At 36.8% G+C, this 19,802-nt stretch overlaps 1 protein-coding gene across 8 annotated transcripts in view; it reads left to right on the forward strand.

The window, feature by feature from the left end:
* Positions 1-15,957: 15,957 nt before the first annotated feature.
* The window catches only part of PUM2 (pumilio RNA binding family member 2), a gene marked incomplete at both ends in the record, with an annotated part of 70,146 nt that continues 66,301 nt past the window's right edge, over positions 15,958-19,802 (forward strand). For all 8 annotated transcript variants that reach the window (XM_079720798.1, XM_079720800.1, XM_079720803.1 and 5 more), the window contains one exon: positions 15,958-16,008. In XM_079720798.1, the coding sequence (XP_079576924.1) occupies positions 15,958-16,008 (51 nt within the window). The remainder of the gene's footprint in view (positions 16,009-19,802) is intronic.

Below are 19,802 nucleotides of genomic sequence, written 5' to 3' on the forward strand. Positions count from 1 at the left end.
AGGAAAAGCTTTCCAGAAGAGGGGAAGTTAACTATAAAAAGACTTAGAAAAGTTAATTTAGTCAAGAGATGGGTGAAGTAGTAGCATTTAGCCAGAGGGTTTAGTATGTGTAGTGACCCAGATAGGGGAGAATGGCAGAGCTTAAAGTGGAGGTAAGGAGGAGAATTGAAAAGATTTGATTAGAGATACAGGTAGCAGCACACTAGATTAAAGGGCCTTTTTTTTTTTTTTAACGTATTTATTTATTTGGATGCGTTGGGTCTTCGTTGCTGTGCGCCGGCTTTCTCTAGTTGCGGTGAGCGGGGGCTACTCTTCATTGCAATGCGTGGGCTTCTCATTGTCGTGGCTTCTCTTGTTGAGGAGCCCGGGCTCTAGGTGCGAGGGCTTCAGTAGTTGTGGCACGTGGGCTCAGTAGTTGTGGCGCAACGGCTTAGTTGCTTTGCGGCATGTGGGATCTTCCCAGAGCAGGGATCAAACCCGTGTCCCCTGCATTGGCAGGCGGATTCTTAACCACTGCGCCACCAGGGAAATCCAGGGCCTTTTTTAATTTGAATAATTCTGAAGAAGACTTCAGAGATCCAAGATTATATCTTGGGAAGATTCAGACTATATTTTCCAGGAACCCTTAACATAATTACTGTGAATCGCTTTCCCTGGATTGTGTTAGGAGTTAGACACATGACTTTCCTTCAGGGATTGACTCTAAAAAAATGAGATTCTGAAACCTTGCATCTGCAAAGAGAGTTGTTGAGCATATTTTCTATTACAGCTCTGTGTTCTCTATAATACCCCATATAAGAGATTTCTTTTAAAGCTTAGTGTTAGAAATAAGGTTGTCTCCAAGGAATTGGATAATGAAAATTTTTTGTAATGTGCTGTGTCACTCCCCCATCTTTGTGTCTTTCAGAAGTTAAAGTTCTTACTGTTTTTGTTATTTAGTATTTGCTTAGTTACTTTCCTAAGATTAGTTTTTGTTTTGTGTACATTTCCTATGAGTTACTTGGTGTGCCTTCTTCCAAAAATTTTTATTTAAATGAATATAGAGTAAATTTCATTTAGATTATACTCAAGACTATTTCTACCACAGACACTTTTTATGGCATAAACTTAGTACTCCTTGAAACTGATATAGATTTGGTTTCTCTTTTCAGACACTGCAGTCTAGGTGTTTGGTTTTTTGTTGTTTTCTAAGCAACAACTTAGAATTTTTTTTTTAACTTTTATGTCTTTAGGAAATTGGTTTGATCATATCACTTTAAAGTCATTGGGAAACAGATCACCAATTCAAGGCTTGTTCTTGGATATTTGAGGAACTTTTAAAAAAATCACAATTCATATTCATCACCCAAAAGATTTCCTCATATTTGTTTAATTCAAAGATTTGTACCGCTAATATTTTTCTTAGACTGTTTATTATGCCTCTCATGAACTAAACATTTTAAAACCTTTTAACCGTCATAGGTTATGACTTTTCCTAGACAAAAGTTCAAGAAAGTTGAAATAGATAACTCGTTCATTTTTTTCTTGGAAATGACTAGAAATAGCTGCTTCTCAAAATAATCAGCGTTGTGTTAACATGCTTACAGAAAGTTACAATAATACTGGGTTAAAGTTAAGCAGATTTATGTATTTATGCATTCATGCATGCATGTTGCACTGTGCTGCTTGTAGGATCTTAGTTCCTCAACCAGGGATGGAACCCAGGCCCTCAGCAGTGTAAGCGCGGAGTCATAACCACCGGACTGTCAGGAAATTCCCAGTTAAACAGTTTTAATTGTGGGACTTCTCAGAGCCTTTACTATGCTGTTATCACAGAGAATGAATTCCAGAATGACCATGTACTCAGCTTGCAAAAGAACAAGTGGGTGCTGGGGAGCAGCATATCTTAAATGTATTGGACGAGGAACCTCTTATTTTAAAGAACACTGTGCGTTGGTGATTATGGAAATTTTTTGTCTGAAGAAAAAATCTTCTAAAAACTGCACTAAAGTCTGCTGCTTAAAGTGGTTTTTATTTTTTCCAGTTGTCTCAGACCACGAACTCAAATGATTTCCTTTAGTTCTCTGTTACAACCTAATTAACATTTCTTAAGTTATTTCTCCTTGGTGCCATACTGATTCTATTGATACTGTGTAACAATTGAAAATTACTAGGTAGCCATTCAGACAAGTCTTCCGTTGGGCATTCAGCCTAGTACTAAAATGAACTGAAAATAGCACAAGATTGCTTGTACTCTGTTGACTGTGGTAAAGCTTCTAAATTATAATGTGTTTAAACTGTATTAATATAGGACCTTTTAAAAAAATACTTTAATTTGCTAACGTCAACGAGCCTTACAACACAGAAATACAAAAAGATAAAGCCAACAGTACCCCCTCTCCTACCAAAGTTAGGTGTTTACTTTTTTCATACTCCACACAAACATATACATTGCCCCTCTTTTGTTAAACAAAACTGGGATCAGGTTACACACCTTAGGCAACTTGGTGTTTTTATTTAATATCATGGATATTTTATTGTATTAGTACATATAACTTTAATAACTTGTAATACTTAGTGTATGGCTTTTTATTTTGCTAACCCATTTTTGTCGAGTTTAGGTTGTTCATCTTCTGTTTTTGAACCACTGCAAGCAGTGCTGCAGCAAATACCTTTATTCAGTCCATCCTTTTATGTTGTTGCTGTTGTTTATGTAAGTTAAATTACCAGAAGAGAAATTACTGTGTCAAAGGGTTATATATTGAGTCTTAAACAGAAAAAAATATGTTCAGTCATTATGCTGAGTTAATATTCTAGAAAGGACTTATATTTCAATTTCACATATTATCTAATTTAGTTTTCACAATAACCTTATGAGGAAGCATCGTTATCCTCATTTGTAAATGCGGAAACAGAACCAGAGAGTTCAAGTGGTCTGAGTTCATTCAGCTAGTTAGAGGCAAACATGGTACCATATTCTAGATCTTTTGGTTCTGGTTTCTGTTTCTGTTACACCACGATGAATGACACAAAATTTTTTAATTGGAAAACCATTAGGGTGCTTGTGAATATATCCCTTAGCTGTAGGTGGTATGGTGTATGTAAGACTTTCAGTTCTATCTGCACAGGGAAGCATTGCCTGGAGAGCTTAAAAATACTAATAAAAATTTGTGCTTTTCTCCCTGCCCACACTAATTCAGATAAGTCTTAGATAGGTGGGGTCTGAGTGTTAGTAGTTTTCAAACCTTCTGTCTAGATTCTAATGCACTGTGAGGATTTGAGAACCAGTGACCTTAAAATTGAGGTGCTAATGTCCCTGAGGAGTACATGAAGTGTTTCCAAAATGGTAGTAGCACGTTTAGTTTCCTGAGGATCAATTTACAGATCCTCACTATGTGTACTGAGAAAGGCACATCTTTGATCCATCCCAGATTTTAATGTGGTGTATTTTACCCCGGATAATTAAACCTTCAGGGCACCAGACTTGGAGTTAGCTTCCTGTAGTGATTAATCTTATGTATTCACATTGCTGTTAGGAATGAAATATAGCCTAGAACTGGAGTATTTTGGCTTCCATTGGGATTTTCTGAATTCGGGTCAGTGATAGTCTTGAGTGGTAGGGAATAATGGCAAATTGTTTTTAAACCAGTTCACCTCTTCTTTCCTAACTTTTTGTCAAAGAATACTTACAAAGAACAATACTATGAAATACTTTGAAAGCTAGAAATACGTAAATCATGTTTATTATAGCATACTATCAAATATATTGTGTTTAAATTATGATTTGGTTGGCTCCATTTTTTTTTTAACACTTTGCAGAAATATATCAAAGAGTAGGGTAGAACTAACTTAGATTTAAAAAACTAAGTGCTGACCACAAGTGTAATTCCTTTAAATCAGGTGATGATAGAATATTTAGATCTACAAATTGGATTTTGATTTTTTTTAAACTCAAAGTCTCATGAAAGTGTGGCTAGAGATAGTTACTATAGTAGGTATTGGGTATATGTGTAAATTCCTTTATATCATCTTAAAAACCCTTAGAAGTTTACAGATAAGGGGCGGGATTGAACCTGGGCCCATGGCAGTGAAAGCACTGAGTCCTAACCACTGGACCGCCAAGGAATTCAAGAGAATATTTTTAAGTGATGCTTAATTTATTGAAGATATTTTTCTGTTGTTTGTTGATAAGTCATGATACCTCTCTTATGTATAGGTGTATGTATATTTGAGTTCTACCATATAACTTGATTTCCAAGTTAACCTGTTTAGTGATTTTTAACATGTATATATTTTAAATATTTTAAAAATATAAGTAACAAATGGCAAATATTCAGAGTATAGAAATATAAAATGTAAAATAAAAATCATGCATACCCTTTTCCTGATGTGACCACTGTTAACGGTTGTGTCACTCTTTCTGATTGTTTTCTGTTTTTACAAAAGTGGAATGATAGAAACACTGTTTTCACCTTGCCTTTTCACTTAGTATCCTAGAATTTTTTCCATGTATGCATAAATATATCCATTTCATGCTTTTTAATGGGTGTATAGTTGATAATATTATCATTTTCCCTCTCTCCCTATTACAGTATTTAGTATCCTTCTTTTGGTCTCCTTCCTCATGACTGTTAATATTTCACAGAACACTGGCATAACCAGAAAGTGCAAAATTGTGGTACATGTTTTTTCTGTCATAATTCTGATTGAGAGAAGTTTTAAAGTCTAATGGATAAGATGATATTAATACATTGAAAAATACAAATTAAATGCCATGAGAATTTAGAAGAAGATGACTTGGGGGAGGTTTTAATGGAGAAAGTGGCATTTGAGCCAAACTTTAAGGGATCTGTAGGATCTGCACATGAAGAGATAAATGGCAAAGAGCTGTCCAGAGGACTGGAATAGTTTAGCAAAAGGAAGGTTGGGGAACAGAGTGATGGTTTATGCTTGGTTGGTATGGTAAAGAGCATGGAGCTTTTGAAGTCTTGATGGTGTTGAATCCTTTGCCATTTTAGTAGCTTTGTCTATTAGGGTAGGGAAATTGACCACAATTTCCTTATTTGTAAAGTAGGAATACAATACCTACTTTGCTGGATTGTAATGAGAATTAAATATAATGTGTCTAGTGTCATCTCTGGCGTAAAATCAAGTGCTCAGTACATTCTCTTGTTCGCTTTGGGGGATGGTGTCTGATAGAAATTAGTGCAAAGAGGTTTATGCTCATTTGGAAATCAGTTTTGTTTTTTGTTTTAATTTCATATACTAGTCAAAAATATGGTTGAAATAATAAGTGATGTTAGGTTTAAACAACAGCTTGGACTGTAAGTCAGTTAACTTTCTGGAGAGTAACCCCCTGTACAAGCTGCAGTTTATAAATGTTTTGTTTAAAAGTGTGTGTGTGTGTGTGTGTGTGTGTGTGTGTGTGTGTGTGTGTGTGGTGGGGGGGGTGTCCAAATTGTACCTGTCCTTCAGGGCCCAGCTTAAATACCACCTGCTTCACATGGCTGCTTGTCGTATTGTTATTTTGTTAAACTTATTATGGAAATTTTCAAGCACAAGTAGAATAGTACAGTACACCCTTGGAGATCTATCATCCATATTCAATGTTGTGTGAAATCTTTATACCCATATTTTACTTTTTTGAATATTTCAAAACAAATCCCAGACAGTAGCCAGTTTAAGCATAAATTCTCTTACTGATGAGAACTTATTAAAAGATGCAATCTTCTTGCTATTATCACAGCTAACAAAATTCCTTAATATCATCTAATACCCATTCTATATCTAGATTTCCCTGATTTTCTCAAAAGTTTTTTTTATAGTTGGTTTGTTAGAATCAGGATTCAAGCAAGGTTTATACAATGTATTTGACTTTTAAGTCTTTTAGTGTATATAATAGTCCTCCCTCTCCTTCTCTTTTAAAATTTCATTGATAGTGAAATGAGGTGAATTTTTTCTTTTTTCCGTATTCTAGATGGGGCGATTGCTTCCTTGTGTTATCTATTGGCTTTGCTCTCTCTCTCTCTCTCTCATATTTCTGATAAATCAGTATTTAGATCTAGCAGCTTTATTATTAGATTGATGTTTACTGGGGTGGGTTTTTTTAGGCAGTAATTCTTCATTGGTGGTACTGTTTTGTATTACATTATGTCATGAGGCATATAATGTCTGCTTGTTCCACTTTTAGGGTGATGGCATATTAAATTACATATAAGAGCATTAATTTAGAAATACTGCTTTTGGGGGACTCACTTCATAATATATCTTGGACATTTCACATGTATCTTGGACTCATTAGAGCCACTTTGCGTTAAATAATAATTAAATAATAATTATCTTCATTTCCATCTAAGTTATTTGACCTACTTCTCTCCGGTGATATGTAAAAGCATGAAAAACTAGAATTGATTGAGGTTGTTTTAGTGTGTAGATCTTCTCTAAACAGTATTTTGTTTTTCAAAGGAAAAAATGAATTTCCATAAGCAGTATTTTATTTCTTAAACTCAACCAATTGAGAGACTGCCTTGTAATATAAGAGACTTTGTAAGGACTCAAATACATGGTGATTCACCTTTGAGAGAATTCTAAGGGAAAAAAAAATGCCTTGTCTTATATTTGCATTAAGTATATATTTACCCTATTTAGTCTCCTTGAGAAATATGATATATGAGATTGATCCTCAAAGAGCTAAAGTATTCTTGCACATAAATAATTTGGTAAACTTTTATTTAATGTCTTAATGCCGGTGCTGAAACAATCTTAATTTCTGATCTTAGTTAGAAGATTTGAGCTAGGGTCTTTGAAGATTTCTAGTTTCTGGGAGTCTGTATATTGATAACACATTTTTTTGCCAAGTTTTATTCAAAATGTAAAATTTGACTTTTCCTTCATATAGTCAAGTCAGTTACACAGTACTGTTCTTAATGCTGGTAAAACAAGTATGTAATTCCCCCGTGAAGTACATGGACAAATGAGTAGCAAATATCAAAAAAATATTTATGGCTCCTGGCTTAGCTACCACCTGAGTGACTTGTCCAACACCACTAGAAAAGTGTGTGATTCAATTTGTACCCCCAGATAAATAGCAGATTACTAGGTGTTGATGGTGGTTCCTAGAGACTTCTAATATTAAGTCTGTGAAGGCTAATAGTCTACCAGAAATACTTAAACCTGGATTTACGTCTACCTTTGTCATATGGATAAGAAAAGGCATTGCTAAACAAATGAATTTTGTTGGAAAATTTGTGTAAGTGATTTACTATGCTGAAGAGACTAAGGTATTTGTAAGGACTTTAGTACCTGTTTTCAGTGGATACCACTAATGCTCAATGATTATGTTCATTAAAAACAGTCCAAGGAGTATGACTACTAAGAATATGTTATAAGCAGCTTAAGTTACTCTTTGTGTGTATTGACTTATGTGAATCAATTAAGTTTTCATGTAATTTTAAAAAATTTATTTATTTATTAGGGTGCGCCAGGTCTTTGTTGCTGCATGTGGGATCTTTTAGTTGGGACATGCAGGCTTCTTAGTTACAGCATGCAGACTCTTCAGTTGTGGCACGCTTGAGGGATCTAGTTCCCAGACCAGGGATTGAACCCAGGCCCCCTGCATTGGGAGCACGGAGTCTTATCCAGTGGACCAGCAGGGAAGTCCCAGTTTTCATGTAATTTTGTTGTTTTTGTAATGGATGCATGAGGTAGCAGCAGCCTCTAGGTATTAGAGGACTAGTTTGGAGAAGTAGTGCCAATGGGAAGTTGTACTTGTTTTATGTTTGGTAAATGTTTTCAGTTGTACAAAAAGTCTGAGGAAAAGTCTTGTTTATGTCTCTATTAAAATGAGCATTGTGTATTCATATATATGAAGGCATTTATAAACAGTCTCTATCCAGATATTAGATGATTTCATGATCTGAATTTACATTTCATAAAATATAGAATGATTTTTTTCATTCAGTATATATTGAGCATTTTGGTGGCTAAGACACAGTTCCTAGCCCCTTTAACTCCAGAGTTTAATTACTACTATGGCTTTAAAATAGAACTAATTATAAAACTATGAAAATGTAATTGGTCATATATGCTGGTGCTTTAATACCATTTATTGTAGCTTTAAATGGTTTTTGCCCCCTAACCTTTTTTTTTTTTTTTGGCCATACGCAGGCCTCTCACTGTTGTGGCCTCTCCCCTTGAGGAGCACAGGCTCCGGATGCGCAGGCTCAGCGGCCATGGCTCACGGGCCCAGCCGCTCCGTGGCATGTGGGATCTTCCCAGACTGGGGCACGAACCCGTGTCCCCTGCATCGGCAGGCGGACTCTCAACCACTGCGCCACCAGGGAAGCCCCCCCAGCCTATTTTTTATGGTAGGCATATGGTAAGGAATTGGATCAGGTGTTACCTAAGAAAATAATGCATATTCTTGGTTCATTACACCAACTATTTGTAAACCTTTTGGCGTATGCATTAGTAAATATGAAAACCCACAAAACGTAACCAAGTTGTTATTTGAAGTACTTTATCTGTTTTTCTCACATAATTAGTAATAATGTTGTCTACAGAAAAATTAGCTAGTACTGTTAAATTTTAGAACTTAATAAGACACCCTTCTTTTGCTAGGAAACATCATAACCTCAAAAACTGTTAACTTTTTAATTTAAATTTACCTCAAGATTACACATTGTCGGGCTTCCCTGGTGGCGCAGTGGTCGAGAGTCCGCCTGCTGATGCAGGGGACGTGGGTTCTTGCCCCGATCCCGGAGGATCCCACATGCCGCAGAGCGGCTGGGCCCGTGAGCCATGGCCGCTGACAGCACCTGTGCATCCGGAGCCTGTGCTCCGCAACGGGAGAGGCCACAACAGTAAGAGGCCCACGTACCTAAAAAAAAAAAAAGATTACACATTGTCTTGTCCATAGAAAAGTTTCTATTATGTATTTTCTGTATTAGCAAATTCTAATTGTTTAAGGAAATAATATTGGAAAACTTCATGGCTTAATAATGCAGGCCAAAAAAAAAACAAAACAATGAAGACAGACTTTACACCCCCAAGCAGTATAGTGTGTACTGTAATTCTGGGATACATTTTCTTCAAGGGAACTAGTCAGGTCAGTATTATATAACTGATAGCTAGATACTCCATTGCTTGTTGAAAGAAGAGATTGTTCTCTTTCTCCCTTAGGTCTAACCACGCAGGGGAGAGTTGTTAAATTATGTCCAGATTCTTTTCCCTTGCCATCAGGTGACACCAGCGCAGAAATTTTAAGAGTCCTTACTGGCATATGTGTGACCCCCACCCCTGCAGTTTCATTATGGTTAATATGAAGGTCATTGCAGAAGAATCGAAAGTGTTTATTTTCTTTGTATCTCATTGTTTTGCCCACTTTCTCCTCCATTTGCGTTCTCATAGTTGAAATAAATGGTAACACCTTAAACTAAAAAGCTGAGCTTGAGGCTTGCTTTGTGAGTTTTGTATTTTTTTTTTTTTTTTTTCCAGTACGCGGGCCTCTCACTGTTGTGGCCTCTCCCGTTGCGGAGCACAGGCTCCGGGCGCAGGCTCAGCGGCCATGGCTCACGGGCCCAGCCGCTCCGCACTATGTGGGATCTTCCCGGACCGGGGCACGAACCCGTGTCCCCTGCATCGGCAGGCGGACTCTCAACCACTGTGCCACCAGGGAAGCTCCTGTCTTGTTTTTAAAGTCTTTTCCCCATAACCCACCCTGGTCATTGAAAGAGAATAATAAAATAACCTCCATTAAACATAATCTGAAATTCCCATTCATTATTAAAATAAAAAATGTACACGGTGAGAGTATAAATGAAAAGGTTGAAAGCAAAACCCTGATGCTTAACTTTGGGTCTGCTCGAGTTTGAGAGTGAATTATCTGCATTTGATGTTTTGTGGAACAGTCGAGAGTAAATGCACTAGAGCAGAGGTCAGCAAACTTTGGCCTATAGGCCAGATCTGGCCCACGACCTGTTTTTGTTTGAACTGCTCTCTAGAATTGACTTTTAGAATTTTTAATGGTTGGGGGAAAAAATCAAAAGAAAAATAATATTTTGTGACACATGAAAAATTATGGAATTCAGACTTCACTGTTCATAAATAAAGTTTTATTAGGACACATTCGTACTCATTCATTTTCTTATTGTCTATGGCTGCTTTTGTGCTACAGATGCATAGTTGAGAAGTTGAGGGACCATATGGCCTGTAAAACCTAAAATGTATACTGTCCGGCTCTTTACAGAAAAAGTTTGTTGACCCCTGCACTAGAGCATGATTCACCACAAAAGTATGTGGATCCATATAGCTAAGAGACCTCTCGCATTTATCCAGAGTTTCTTTAACTTATTACCTTATCTGTTTGGACCATGGATGAAAATGTAGAAGTAAGCAAAGAAGGGGCTTTGGTAAAGCTCTGATGCTTTTACTTACTCTTGAGAAGATATCTTTTTTTTTTTTTTCAGTTTCTCGAATTTATCGTTCTGTCCCTCTCTTTGTCTCTCTTTGTACCAATACCATATTATTTTGATCTCTTTAGTTTTATCATAATTTCAATTCATGTTATACAGTCATCTTTTAAAACATCAACTTTATCGAGGTCTAATTTACATACACTAAAAAGTATATGGCTCACCAATACCAATCAATCTATACACTAATGTAACAACCCCAGAATTAATATACAGAAGTACTTCTTTTCAGGTAATCCTCTCTCTTCTTCCCAACCCCAAGTAACCACTGATTTGCTTTTTGATGCTACTGATTCATTTTGGAATCACACAGTATGCATTCTTTTGTGTGAAGCTTTTTATTCCACATTTGAAGATTCATCCCTGTTGTGGCACTGTTCGCTCCTTTTTATCAATGAGCAGTACACCATTGTATGGCATAACTGTGTTTATCCAGTCATCTGTTTAGAGGCGTTTCCGTCATTTCCATTATAAAGATGCTCTGAATAGGTACAGGACTTTATGTGGGCATAGTCTTCATTTCTCTTAGGTAAATAAATACCTTGGATGCGCATAGCTTGATCACATGGTAAGTGCATGTTTAACTAAATAAGACACTGCCACCTGAGAAGATTTCTTAAGTCTACTCCTTTTTTCCTAATAAATTCTCCTTTCTTTCATTCATAGATTGTACAGATTTATTGTAATAAAATAAAAAATATATTTTTAATATTTTTAATAGCTACACGATACTTTATAGATGTGTTATATCACTTAACTATTGTGAGACAGTTATGCAGCTTATAATTTCAGAATCTGCAAGCAACACTGCTACAAACATCTTTCTGCATAAAACTTCTTTGTATTTAGGTTTTCTTTTTAGGATTGATTTTCAAAGTTGGGGAGACGGGCTCAAGATACACGAACCTGTATATATGATGCCAAATTGCTTTCCTAAGAAAGGATTGTAACTTTAGAATGTGTTTTTGTGTTTGTTGGAGGTAGTTTCCTTCTTAGAGCTTGTTTACTCTTACAAGTCTACCACACTCATCTGAGGCTACAGATTACTACAAATTAAAAGCAACCTAATTAGAAAGGTCAGAAGGGATACTGTATGTTCAAGTCAAGTGATATTTAACCTGACAACAAGGCAGGAGGCTGAAACACTAACAGAAGCATACAAGAAACACAAAACATTAAGCACCCCAAGAGTCTCAGGAAGTATCAGTTCTTTCTCGAGTAGTATGTAATAATGGTCTTAATAATAACTAGTTATTTGTTGAGCACTTTTTATTAATTGCTCACAAAACACTTTTGGATACATTATCTAGTTTGATCTTCACAACAGATAAGTAAGATTTAGAGGTTAGACAACGGGCAAAAGTTAAAACTCGAACTCTTATATTCTGAATCAAAATCACATACTATTTGTACTCTACCACATTATCTTAAATATAAAATTTGTCCATTATTCTTTCTTCAGGATTGCAGAATAATGAATCAATTTTAGAACTATTTCCATCCTAAATAATAAGAATCTTATGTTTTTGGCCCTAGTGGAATAATTATCTTAATAAGGACAGTCTGTCCTCAGAGGATACAGGTAAATAAGATGTCACATGGGAGATTTTTTTTTTAATGACTGTAATTGGTGTGATCTTTGTATGTTGAGCCCAGATTTCAGGGCTTAATATCATTTAGTGTGTGTTCATAAATTGAATTATGAACTCAGAATTATATGGCTGCATTGTCAAGTTGGTAGGATTTAAATTTGAAGCATTCTTAAGAAATTAGAACACCTCTTTAGGTGATTGAAAATATCAATACGTGATTCCTGATAACATGTCAGCAGTATCTCAAAGATTTCAAATGATTGGCCATTAGGTTTGGGAAACAGTTGATGCTTGGAAGAAGTTGAGGCTGTAATGGGATGGGAAATCTAGAATACAAGGTCTATAAAATGTAACGTTTAAAGAAAGTGAAATCACAAATGTAAATTGTCTTAAGAAAAAGAATATAAAGGACATTGAGTCTAGGGCAATATGGAGACCCTAGGAAGTATTTAAATAGAAAAATAAAATGGACGCTGCCCAAATTTAGGAAATTTTAAAGAAACAAGGGAAATCAAAGATGGTTTGAGCAGACCATACTAGACATGAGAATGAATTGTGTCATGTGAGGTGTAGAACTTTGATTGCGTGACTGAGAAGTGTAGGACACATTTGGACTAAGATTCTTTTACTTATCAGATAATTGGGGGCCCCTCCAAACTATATATGTATTTAAGGATGTACAGTTGTTCCTCGGTATCTGCAGGGTATTGGTTCCAGGTGCCTCCCCAGCCCAATACCAAAATCTGAGGATGTTCACCATCCTTGTATAAAATGGTGTAGCATTTGCATATAACCTGTGTGCATACTAGGGTATACTTTAAATTATTTCTAGATTACTTATAATACCTAATACAATGTAAATGCCTTGTAAATAGTTGTAAATACAATGTCAGTGCTATGTATTGATAAATAATTGCCAGCCCTCAGGGAATTTAATTCCCTACTTTTTGGAACTTGCTGGAATTTTTTTTTTTTAATACTTTTAATCCCTGATTGGTAAAACCTGCAGATGTGGAACTCATGGATATAGAGGGCCAACTGTATAATGTTGTGTGATAAAAGAGTATTTTGATCTCAAACTGGGTTTTGCTTTAAATCACTAGGTGTCATGATGGTATGGCTAGAGATATTTTTTGTAGTAGGTATTGGTTGTACATGTAAATTGGTTCATCTACATATGTTATCAAACCCATAATGAAATTTTTGCTTTACATGGGCATATGTGTTTTGAAGAAATTGAGAGGAAAAACTAGTCCTTTGTACTTATGTACATACTTAGCATTTCTGGTGCTCTTAATTCCTTCCTGATTTGAGTTTCCATCTGGTACCCTTTCCCTTTAGCCTAAGAATTTTTTTAAGGGATTTTCTGAGGTGGAAGTCTGTTTAACAAATTTTATTTTCTTTTTATCTAAAAATGTCTTTTAGCCTTTATTCTTTTTTTTGGGGGGGTGGGGTATGCGGGCCTCTCACTGCTGTGGCCTCTCTCTCATTGCGGAGCACAGGCTCCGAGGCCATGGCTCACGGGCCCAGCCGCTCCGCGGCACGCGGGATCTTCCCGGACCGGGGCACGAACCCACGTCCCCTGCATCGGCAGGCGGACTCTCAACCACTGCGCCACCAGGGAAGCCCTAGCCTTTATTCTTGAAGGAGATTTCCATCAGATAAAAATTCTAGGTTAGCATTTTTCTTCTTTCAGCCTTCGAAAGTCTGTCCTTTTTATTCTGGTCCCCATTGTTTCTAGTGCGAAGTCAGTGGTCACTCATCATTTTTCCCCTTTTTGTAATGTTTTTCCTCTTGCTGCTTTCAGGATTTCTCTTTGATTTTCAGCACTTTTATGATGTGCGTGGATGTGGGGTCTCGTTTTTGTTTTTCCTGTTTATCTTTCCTGGGGTTCACTGAGCATCTTTTTTTTTTTTTTTTTTGGCGGTATGCGGGCCTCTCACTGTTGCGGCCTCGCACAAGCTCCGGACGTGCAGGCCCAGCAGCCACGGCTCACGGGCCTAGCCGCTCCGCGGCATGTGGGATCTTCCCAGACCGGGGCACGAACCCGCGTCCCCTGCATTGGCAGGCAGACTCTCAACCACTGCGCCACCAGGGAAGCCCCTCACTGAGCATCTTGAATCCGTAAATTTTGCTTTCATCAAGTTTAGAGGAATTTCTGGCCCTTGTTTTTATTAATTGATTGCGGCGTTGGGTCTTCGTTGCTGCGCGCTGGCTTTCTCTAGTTGCAGCAAGCGGGGGCTACTCTTTGTTGTGGTGGCAGGCTTCTCATTGCGGTGGCTTCTCTCGTTGCGGAGCACAGGCTCTAGGCACACGGGCTTCGGTAATTGTGGCTCGCAGACTCTAGAGCACAGGCTAAGGAGCTGTGGCGCATGGGCTTAGTTGCTCCGCTGCATTTGGGATCTTCCCGGACCAGGGATCGAACCCTTGTCTCCTGCATTGGCAGGCAGATTCCCAACCACTGCACCACCATGGAAGTCCTGTGTTATTTGTAGATTTTTTTGATGACAGCCATTCTGATAGTTGTGAGGTGATATCTCTGTTGTTTTGATTTGCATTTTTCTAATAATTAGTGATGTTGAGCATCTTTTCATGTGCCTGTTAGACATTTGTGTTTCTTCTCTGGAAAAATGTCTGTTCCGGTCTTCTGCCCATTTTTTGATTGGGGTGTGTGTTTTTTTTTTGGCTGGGGGTGCATTTTTTTTTTTTTAATTGAGTTGTATCGGCTGTTTATTTTGGATATTAACTCCTTGTCAGTCATATCATTTGCAATTACTTTCTCCCATTCTGTTGGTTGTCTTTTCAGTTTATTGATGATTTCTTTTGCTATGCAAAAGCTTTTAAGTTTAATTAGGTCCCATTTGTTTATTTTTGCTTTTACTTTGTCTCAGGAGACAGATCCAAAAAATATTGCTGTGATTTATGTCAGAAGTGTTCTGCCTCTGTTCTCTTCCAAGAGTTTTATGATTTCAAGTCTTACATTTAGGTCTTTAATCCATTTTGAGTTTTTTTTTAATATGGTATGAGATAATGTTCTAATCTCATTGTTTTATAATACATGTAGCTGTCCAGTTTTCCCAGCACCACTTGTTGAAGAGACTGTCTTCTTTCCATGTATACTCTTGCCTCCTTTGTTATACAGATTAATTGACCATAAGTGCATGGGTTTATTTCTGGGCTCTCTTCTGTTCCATTGATGTATGTGTTTGTGCCATTTGCATGCTGTTTTGATTATTGTAGGGAAAGGAATTATTCTTAAGGAAACCTCTGAATTTTATAATTACTCTCACAGCAGATTATATGTTGCTTTGAGGTAGAACTGGATCACCACTTAAAAAAATTTTTTTATCATTGGTATAAGATCTACAAATAATGAAATTCTGAGAAATTTTGAGAAATCTTAAAGAAGTAGTGCAAAGTAATAATTTTTTAATAGGAATTACAACACTTTTTTTTTTTACAAGAAGATAACTGGGGATTTCCCTGGAGGTCCAGTGGTTAAGACTCCACGCTTCCATGGCAGGGGGCAGGCATCCAATCCCTAGTCCGGGAACTAAGATCCCACATGCGGCGCAGCATGGCCAAAAAAAAAAAAAAGGTAACTGTATTTTAGTACGTGAGCTCACTTCTTTTCTTTTGCGCAGGAAACTAGTAGGGGTTTCTTTTGGCACACAGAATAATCCAAGAACCGTTGACACCAGGTTTCCCACAAATTTTAGTGTAGATTGCTATGGTGTTCTATTTAGGAAAACCTGTCTTTATAGAGAAATGGATTCTTGTCCATCTCAGCTCATGCTATAACATCAGTAATAGCAGCAATGTAATATAAAAATAGTTGATGTGGTCTGTTGTTCAAATTTTTCTTTCTACTAATGTCTCTTTTTGTTATTCAACAGGTTTGATCTGTGGATGAAATGAATCATGATTTTCAAGCTCTTGCATTAGAATCTCGGGGAATGGGAGAGGTAAATATTTACGAATACTAAGAATGTATACCTCACTTTGATTATTTGAGCCATTGAGACTTGTTTTTTAACCATAAATCTCCTTGAAAATAGTGGTTATATCTTTCAAATGATGTGGGCTTTTAAAATCTGTAGTTGTGAGATTTTCAGCTTTTTTTTTTTTAACTTTTAGCAGTAATTTTAGTGAGGTTATTTGTGTCTAGTTGATTTGATTGACCTGATAATGTCTTCTATTTTGGTAATGGACCATAATTACTTTGATCAGAAAAGAGCCTTCCTTGATCTTTGTCCTGCTGTTTTATATATGTATGCTATGTTTGCTTTAGCCACACTTAATTGTTCACTGTTCTTTCTTACAAAAATTTCTCCTTGTTCATTGTTTGCTTAATAGACTTCTAATCCTCTGCAGGACTCTACTGAAAAAGACTGTTTATTGTCCCATTGATATCTGCAGTAAAATTAATTACTTCCTCATCTGAATTCTCATGGATCTTTGTACATACTTTTATTATATTACTGGTTACAGTTTATTTGTTTTATATTAGTCTTCTCTGTAGGTTGTTAGCTTTGAATGACTAGGGCACAGTGGGCACTCTAAAATTTTGGCTTTTATCAGTCCTGTTAATCTGTGATTTTCATTGGGGCATCCCATTTAACCTCACCACTACATAATTTAAGACATCAAAACTACTTAGTTTTCCATATACCTAATGAATATTTAGAAAACTTTAATTGATTATGAAAACCCTTGCGGTCACATTTTTGTTTTGTCATGTTCTGTAGTACTAACATAGTGTGGACTTTGGTAATAGAAAATAACCATGAACAGTCCTGAGATGTGTAATTAACCGCTTGCTCCTGGAGATTATTTTACTTTGGTAGACCTTCATGAGACTCACTCCATCCAATGCTGTGCTCTTCAGATGCAGAAAAAGAGTCCAGTCACTCTTCTGGGCCACAAGAGGGCACCCTGCAGCTAGCTAACCCTCCCCCTCTTCAGAACAGCGTTTTCCAAAGAGTTTGTCATTTTCAGAGGACTGATTTAAGGGTGAGTTAAGGTGCTTAAGCATAAGTATTGCCAAAGTAAACTTGTTAGTCCAGCGCTTAAGGTAAAACTCTGGGCCCTAAGAAAATTTGAGAGAGGGAATAATTTTTTAGTTAAAAAAGAACCTTGCAGCTTCACTGCGGTGCAGAGGCGGCTTAGGCATTATTTACACTATGGGTGAATAAAAAGAAGCAGTTGAAAAGGGCTTTTGTTTTTTTCCCTGTTACTTGTTTTCTTTGGTCTTTAGAAAGCAGAATAACATATCCTAAAAGCAGGTTTGAACAGTGCTTTAGCCTAGTCTGTGACAAACTTGAACTTGATTTTCTTAAAGACCAGATAAAGTCACACCCTTACCTTGATTCTGTTTAGACCCCATGACACTTTACTTTGCAGATCTACATTGTGTATGTACTTACAAATTGGCTCTTTTTCCCCCTCCCTTTTTAAGTAGTATTTGATAAACCCAAAGACATGTTGGCAGTTTTAAAAAAAAATGTCATGATCAGAAACAGTAGTTGAGAGAGTTTAGGTATTTGGGGGGTGGAGGGAGGGGTATCTGAGGTTTTTGGAGAAGAGAGGCTGGTTTTAATAGCATGTTAAATTATCTAAGCTTAAATCTAGGCTTTTCTTAATGGAAATGTCAGATATGCAGAGTAAAAATGGCTAGGGTTAGGCTGTCTGGTTTTTTGGCAGGTAGCAGCAGGTCAGTGCTTCTGTGACCTTCATCTATTAAAAATGTATTTTTAAATAAGCTGTTATTCACTAATTAAGTTTTTTTCTTAACAGTTTACCAACTAATTCTGTTACCTCTAAGAGATAGCTAAGAAACCTATTGAGGTTTCTGTCTCTGGGTTCTCTCTCCCACAAGCCTTTCTATCTTTCCTCATCTCGCAGGCAGCAGGGAACCTTCTGGGATTTCCTTCTTTGCCTGTCTCTCTCTCACCAGTCTTCTCCTCCTTTCCTGACAGGTGAGGTTTTTTGTTTTATCCCAGAATTCATTCATTTTAATAACCTAAAAGCAGCCTTGAGTTTCTGGCTCTTGAGTTTTCTAAAATTGCTTGTTTATTTTTTTAATGTGACATCCTTTTCTAATATATTGCCCTATCTTTTTCTTTAAAAATAAAGCTTTACTTATTATGTCTTAAGTTGCTGTAAATCTATAATGTACAAAGCACTGCATTACATACAGGGTTATTTTCAAATGTACTGGGTTATGTAGATCATGATAGCTTTTACTGACTCATCATCAGAAGGGCGGTTTCTTCTAGTTGTTCATCCAGAGTAGGAACAGATTTGTATTCATCCATTCATAAACTCATCCTTTCCAATTTTTTCCATAGCACATTTTTGTCAAAAGGCCTAACAGTTTGCATATGTCACATGGCTTAAAAAGAGCAAAGCTAGGGGCTTCCCTGGTGGCGCAGTGGTTGAGAGTCCACCTGCCGATGCAGGGGACGCGGGTTCGTGCCCCGGTCTGGGAGGATCCCACATGCCGCGGAGCGGCTGGGCCCGTGAGCCGTGGCCGCTGAGCCTGTGCTCCGGAGCCTGTGCTCCGCAAGGGGAGAGGCCACAACAGTGAGAGGCCCGCCTACCGCAAAAAAAAAAAAAAAAAAAAAAAAAAAAAAAAAAAAAAAAAAAAAAAAGAGCAAAGCTAACCCACAGGCGGTTGAACTCAGCTTCATTAGTATGGTGTTTTAAAACTATACTGCAGAGACACATACCTATTTATTTTTATATATAAAAATTAAACAGGAACTTCGTGTGTGTGTGTATGTGTGTATGGAAAAAGAGGCTCCTGCCTGAAATTCTTTAGGGAACCCAGAATTTAACTTTAAATCACTGAGTTAATGTGTTTGGGGGGAGTATTTTCATAGCTTAGTATGATAAAGTTCCCTCCTTTGTTTTCTGACACAGTAATATTTAAAGAAGACATTAGAGAAAATTTATGTACTAAGATCCCAGGTAGTATGGTGAAGTGGGAAATGTACTGGAGAGAAGAGTAAGGAGACTCCTGTTTTCTCTCAGATCTATCACTAGTGCTATATATTTCTCTCAGATCTATCACTAGTGCTATATCACTAGTGAGAAAGACTGACTTCTTTGAAGGTAGTAATAAGAATAGCCTTTTGTATGAATCACATATATCTCCCAAATGCTCTAGCTCTGATCTGAGCTGTTAGGGATAACTGGAATGGAAACCAGCTGTTTTAAATAGCTGATTATCATTAATGTCTATAAATCCCTATCTTAGACATTCTATCATAAACTTTATCCACTCTAATGAATTCCCACATTATATAGTCTGAATATCCTGATAACATCTTGAACTGTTTTATTTTTTTCATTGTGGCTAGTCGTGGCCTAATAACTGAATATTTTTAGAAATATTGATGAGTTAGACTATGATTGGAAAGGACCATCTTCTGTGGTAGTTAAGTGTAAAGAAAATGGGCTTTAGAATTAAACAGTTATGGTTTCAGCTCCTAATGCTGCCACTTACTAGCTATATATGTAATCTTATATGTAATCTTGGATAGTTTATTTAACTTCTGATTCTGTTTCCTTATGCAAAATGTGACTTTATTAGGCAACTGTTTTTTATTGATGTAAGTAGTGTAGTTTCATGATCCTCCAGGATACTCAAACTAAAAAAGAAGGCAAACAGCTATAGACAAGATTTTTGTAATGAATACTCTTATAATCATTTAAAATAATCAGCCAGTTAAATGTTGCTGGCCAGTGTGTTACT

Source organism: Hyperoodon ampullatus (assembly GCF_949752795.1).
Source record: "Hyperoodon ampullatus genome assembly, chromosome: 15".
Lineage (NCBI taxonomy): Eukaryota > Metazoa > Chordata > Mammalia > Artiodactyla > Ziphiidae > Hyperoodon > Hyperoodon ampullatus.